At 38.0% G+C, this 4,610-nt stretch overlaps 1 protein-coding gene across 1 annotated transcript in view; it reads left to right on the top strand.

Moving 5' to 3' along the window:
* Positions 1-808: 808 nt before the first annotated feature.
* The window catches only part of NDUFA5 (NADH:ubiquinone oxidoreductase subunit A5), a 15,900-nt gene continuing 12,098 nt past the window's right edge, over positions 809-4,610 (top strand). The window contains exons 1-2 of the mRNA XM_017507641.2: positions 809-915; positions 1,242-1,286. Coding sequence (XP_017363130.1) covers positions 895-915; positions 1,242-1,286 — 66 coding nt within the window. The 5' untranslated portion in view covers positions 809-894. The remainder of the gene's footprint in view (positions 916-1,241; positions 1,287-4,610) is intronic.

Genomic DNA, 4,610 nt, shown 5'->3' with positions numbered 1-4,610 from the left:
GTCTTTTCCTTTGTACTTGTGTTTTTCTCAATTTGTTTTCTCCTACTGACTTTTTAGAAAATGCCTTCTTTAACTCCAGGCACCCACACTTTTTAGTTTTTCTTTTCCCTGCTATTTTCCTTTTCCCTGCTACCATCACACTTTGCACCAACTTCTTTTAGAAGTTACCAAATTAGTAATTAATACACACCTTCTTATTACGTGAATTGCAGAATGTGAAATCCCATTTTAGAAATTATGCCCCAGTAACTGACACATAGTGAGTGCTCAATGTTTGTGGAGGTAGGAAAACGTGGTAAGGTCTGATATTACTTCAACTGGAAAAATGAGAAAATGGATGATGTACTTCAGCCAGTGAAATCGAAAACAGCGATGGAAAATGACCTCACACTGCATACGGCTTTGGTTCGTAAGACACAGAGAATAATGATATTCCTGTGCGAAGAACTAACTTTTGCTGCTGGGAGATCAATTCAGAGGATGCTCAAGCTCTGTTACCATCCTCATTTTACTAAACTGAGAAAGGAAGATTGAGAAATGGATCAGCGGTTAAACAGAGTGCAGGTTCCTACGGCGGCTGGAGTTTTTTGGTAGTTGGGGATGTTTCCCTCAAACTTTGGGCAAGCTGTAAGCATTGTCAGGGACAGCAGCAGACACCTGAAAACCCTTTCCCCAGTCGTCTTCAAGCTTAGTTTTAGGCTTGTGGGCCCATCGCGCAAGCGTCCATTTTTCTCTTTTAGGATGGGCGGAGCAGAGTCTTTGCTCCTTTGGAGATCCTGAGTGGGTAGAGCTAAGCTGTTTCCAGGGCGACAGAGTGGAGACCTCGGTAGTCGATTGAGCACGTCTGATCTTTAATCCCAGAAGGCTGTGCGTCATCGACTCGTCGGCGCTGTCATGGCGGGTGTGCTGAAGAAGGTGAGCGGAATGGGGGGTCACTGTTGGAATTTAGTCCGTGGGTGTAGACAGCACGATAGCCCCATTTCCCGCGGGTGTTGACCCTACCTGTCGCAGGCTTGGCGAAACTTTAAGCGGACTCGTTCTGTATGCCCTACCCGATAGGACAGGTTAGTGGTTCCGCTCGGAGAGTCAGAGAAAAAGCTCCAAACAAGCGGGACTGAGAGACTAGCAGCTGGCTTTAGACCAGCTTTAGCCAGGGGAATTCGTGGTTTTGTATTTTCTTAGCGTGCTGAACGTATGGAAACCGTAGTAAACAGCATGAATCGTGTTTTGTTTTTGAACAGACCACTGGCCTTGTGGGACTGGCTGTGTGCAATACTCCACACGAGGTATGTACCTTTGTTCTTTCTTCGTTCCTGAGTTCCCAAGGAAAACCAAATCCCTGTCTCTTTGCTTATTGCAAGATTAATGGCATACCGATATTTTAAGCCCTAAATTAAAACCCGCGTGAGCTCTTGAGAAACAAATGCTATCCACCTACTTCGTTCATCCGATGTCACATTTTTATTTATTCATTTTTGCCGTGACCTCTTTATTAAGCGAGTTTTCTTGTTGGCTTTTTTCTTGGCATTCTCGTGGCTTCACTTATACATGCTTTTATCAGCGACGTCTCAAATTTTTAATCTCCATTTTCCACCTTTTCTCCCCGCCTCACCGTTTCTTGCTTAGGTACGTTGGATTACATGTATTTGAGCTTAACGAAGGTACTGCTCCCCTTTTTCTTCTATTGGGTCTTTTCCATCTGTATTCGCAAATGCTTTTGTCAAAAAAAAAAAAAAAAAAAAAAACCAACCAAACAAAAAAAGACAAAATTTTTTGATCCTTCTTGTCCCTTCTATAATCGCACCATTTATCTCACTTTATAGATAAAAGAGTTATCTCTACTTTCTCCAGTTTCTTATTCATCCTTGAATGCACTCAGTCCCCTTCGGCGAGAACTGCTGTTTTCAAGGTCACCGGTTATCTCCATGCTGCCAAATCTAAGGGTCAGCTCATATTTCTCACCTTCATTGACCTAATAGCAGTGTTTTTTTTTTTTTTGACATATTTGACACTTTTTCCATCATGCGCTTTCTTTACTGGGCTTCAGGACACTCCCAGTCTTCTGACTTTTTCCCCTACTCTTTGGCTTTCTCTTTTTCTGGTTATTTCTCTTATGCCCGCTTTAAAATTTGAGTTATTTGGGATTTAATTCTTGGTTCTTTTCTTTTGGATCTGTACTCAGTCACCAAGAGAGAGCAAATCCAGATAGAAAATGGTTTTAAATACCGCCTATACACTGATAACAGATTTCCATGTTTAATATTTTCTGACTGAGGTTGACTATTAGTAACTGAAACCTTGAAAAATGAAACCACAGATGGGCAAGGGGGAGCTACTGTATTCTAACCAAATGCTGTCCAGTAAAAATATTCGAGCCTTAAATGTAAGCCATGTTTGTATGTAATTTAAAATTATCTTGGACTGATTTTAAAAGGTAAAATTTAATTATTTACCCTAACACATCTAAAATATTGCCATTTAGGTATATAATCAAAAAAATTAATGATATTTTATAGTGTTTTCTTCATACTAAATTTTCAAAGTTTGTTATCAGTTTGGACTGGCCACATATCAAGTGCTCAGTAGACATATTTAACTAGTAGCTAGTGTTTTGGACAGCACAGTTCAAGAAAATAGAACTATATACCACTTCCCTGTATCTTCTGCCATTCAATTCTATGTATTCTGTATGTAAATGCCTTTTCCAACATCTATCATCCCTCTGGGTCTATCTTAAATGCTACCTTTTCGAAATGTGAACCTTCTCTGGTCTCGCTGAAGTGAATTCTTCTGTTACAGAAAAATAATGCCAATACTTAGTGAAACAATGTGTACCCGGTACTGTTCTAAGTTATATGTACCCTATGAGGCAGTATTATTATTATTCCCGTCTTACAAATGAGGAATGAAGGTACAGAGAGGGAAATAACTTGTCCAGTGCACCTAAGGAGTAGAGCCAGTATAAACTCAAGCAGTTAGATTCTGGTTAGCACACCCTTAACTGTTGCTAAGTATTATAGTATCTTTTTGCTCTATGTATTTCCTCATCCCTGCCAAACACAAACTTATTTTTTCTTTTTATCATTTTTATTATTTTTCTTCTTCTGTATCTTATCCTGTGATATGGTTTGGCTCTGTCCCCATCCAAATCTCATCTTGAATTGTAACTTCCATAATCTCCACATGTCATGGGAGGTATTTGAATTATGGGGAGGGTTTTTCTCATGCTATTCTTGTGATAGTGATGAAATCTCATGAGATCTGGTGGTTTTATAAAGGGCAGTTCCCCTGCACACGCTGCCTTGCTTGCTGCCATGTAAGATGTGCTTTTGCCCCTCTTTCACCTTCGGCCATGATTGTGAGGCCTCTTCAGCCATGTGGAACTGTGAGTTCATTAAACTTCTTTTCCTTTATAAATCACCCCATCTTGGGTATGTCTCTGTTAGCAGCATGAGAACAGACAAATATACCCTATAGCACCTTTAAAATATTGGAGTGTGATCCATGTCCAGCCTATCTTTATATGCAAACAGTGTAGTATTGTGCATGGAAGTACTAAGTACATTTTGCCCACTAGTAGTGACTGTCTGGGGCTGGTTGAGTGGTGGTAAAAATAATTTACCGAGATAGTTGAGGTAAGGAAAGGCACATTTATTGGAGAAAGTATGAAAATACATTGCAAAAAAGCTACTGGCAAATCAGCAAAAGAGGAGCTGACTGCAAGTAGCAAAGGTTTGCTGGGGATCTTAAAAGATGGTGCTTGTGCTGTGTGCTGAAGAAGTCTTTGTGCAGTACTGATAACACCTTGGTTGCAATGAGCTAACTTGCATTTTCCTATCAGGTGAGGGTCTGGTGATAGCTGGGCACAGGAAGATTGTGAGTTATTTGTGCAGGAGGACTATGTGTCCTGGACCATGAAGAAAGGCAGACTTACACCTTATCTGCTATTTATTTTTGCTTTCCCCTATTCCCTTATTAAGACTGCACACATTTTTTATTGAAAAAAAAAAAAAAAAAAGATTGCTCTTTAAGAGAAGCGTTTGTATACTTATAATTATTGAAAGACTTGTACCTTGAAGGGATCATGTCTTGTTGTTTTGACTGTTCTGGTTTATAACTGTATTTTAGCATAATGATTAATAGTTATTGTCTCCCTGATGTAAGTGTCCAAGTTTGGATGATAAACTAAATGTCTACCCTATTCATAACATTTTTTCTTTTATTTGTTCTATATTAAGCATTCCCTGTTTTCATCTGTATTTCTCTAGAAACTGGTATATTTTTGTTAGGAAAAATGAAAATTAAAATTAAAAACCTGAGTTTTGGATAAGATTAAAACTTAACTAAAATGCTATATTAAAAACTAGTATATGCATTATATATTTAAATTGGAGAGGATAAGAATAAAAGTATAAATTAACAGTTTAAATCAGATTAAAACTTTTGCATTAAGATACTTTAAAAAATTGCATATGTATTGTATATTTATAGTAGGAAGATAAAAATAAAATATATACTTACCAAACTTTAATATGTAAATCCACTTTTCTTTTTGCTAAAATATATATTTTTTTCTTTTTCTTTTCTTTCTGTCTTTTTTTTTTTTTTTT

The sequence above is a fragment of the Cebus imitator genome, unplaced genomic scaffold (assembly GCF_001604975.1).
Source record: "Cebus imitator isolate Cc_AM_T3 unplaced genomic scaffold, Cebus_imitator-1.0 Scaffold381, whole genome shotgun sequence".
NCBI classification, from domain to species: Eukaryota; Metazoa; Chordata; class Mammalia; order Primates; family Cebidae; genus Cebus; species Cebus imitator.
This window is presented reverse-complemented; position numbering and strand designations above follow the sequence as displayed.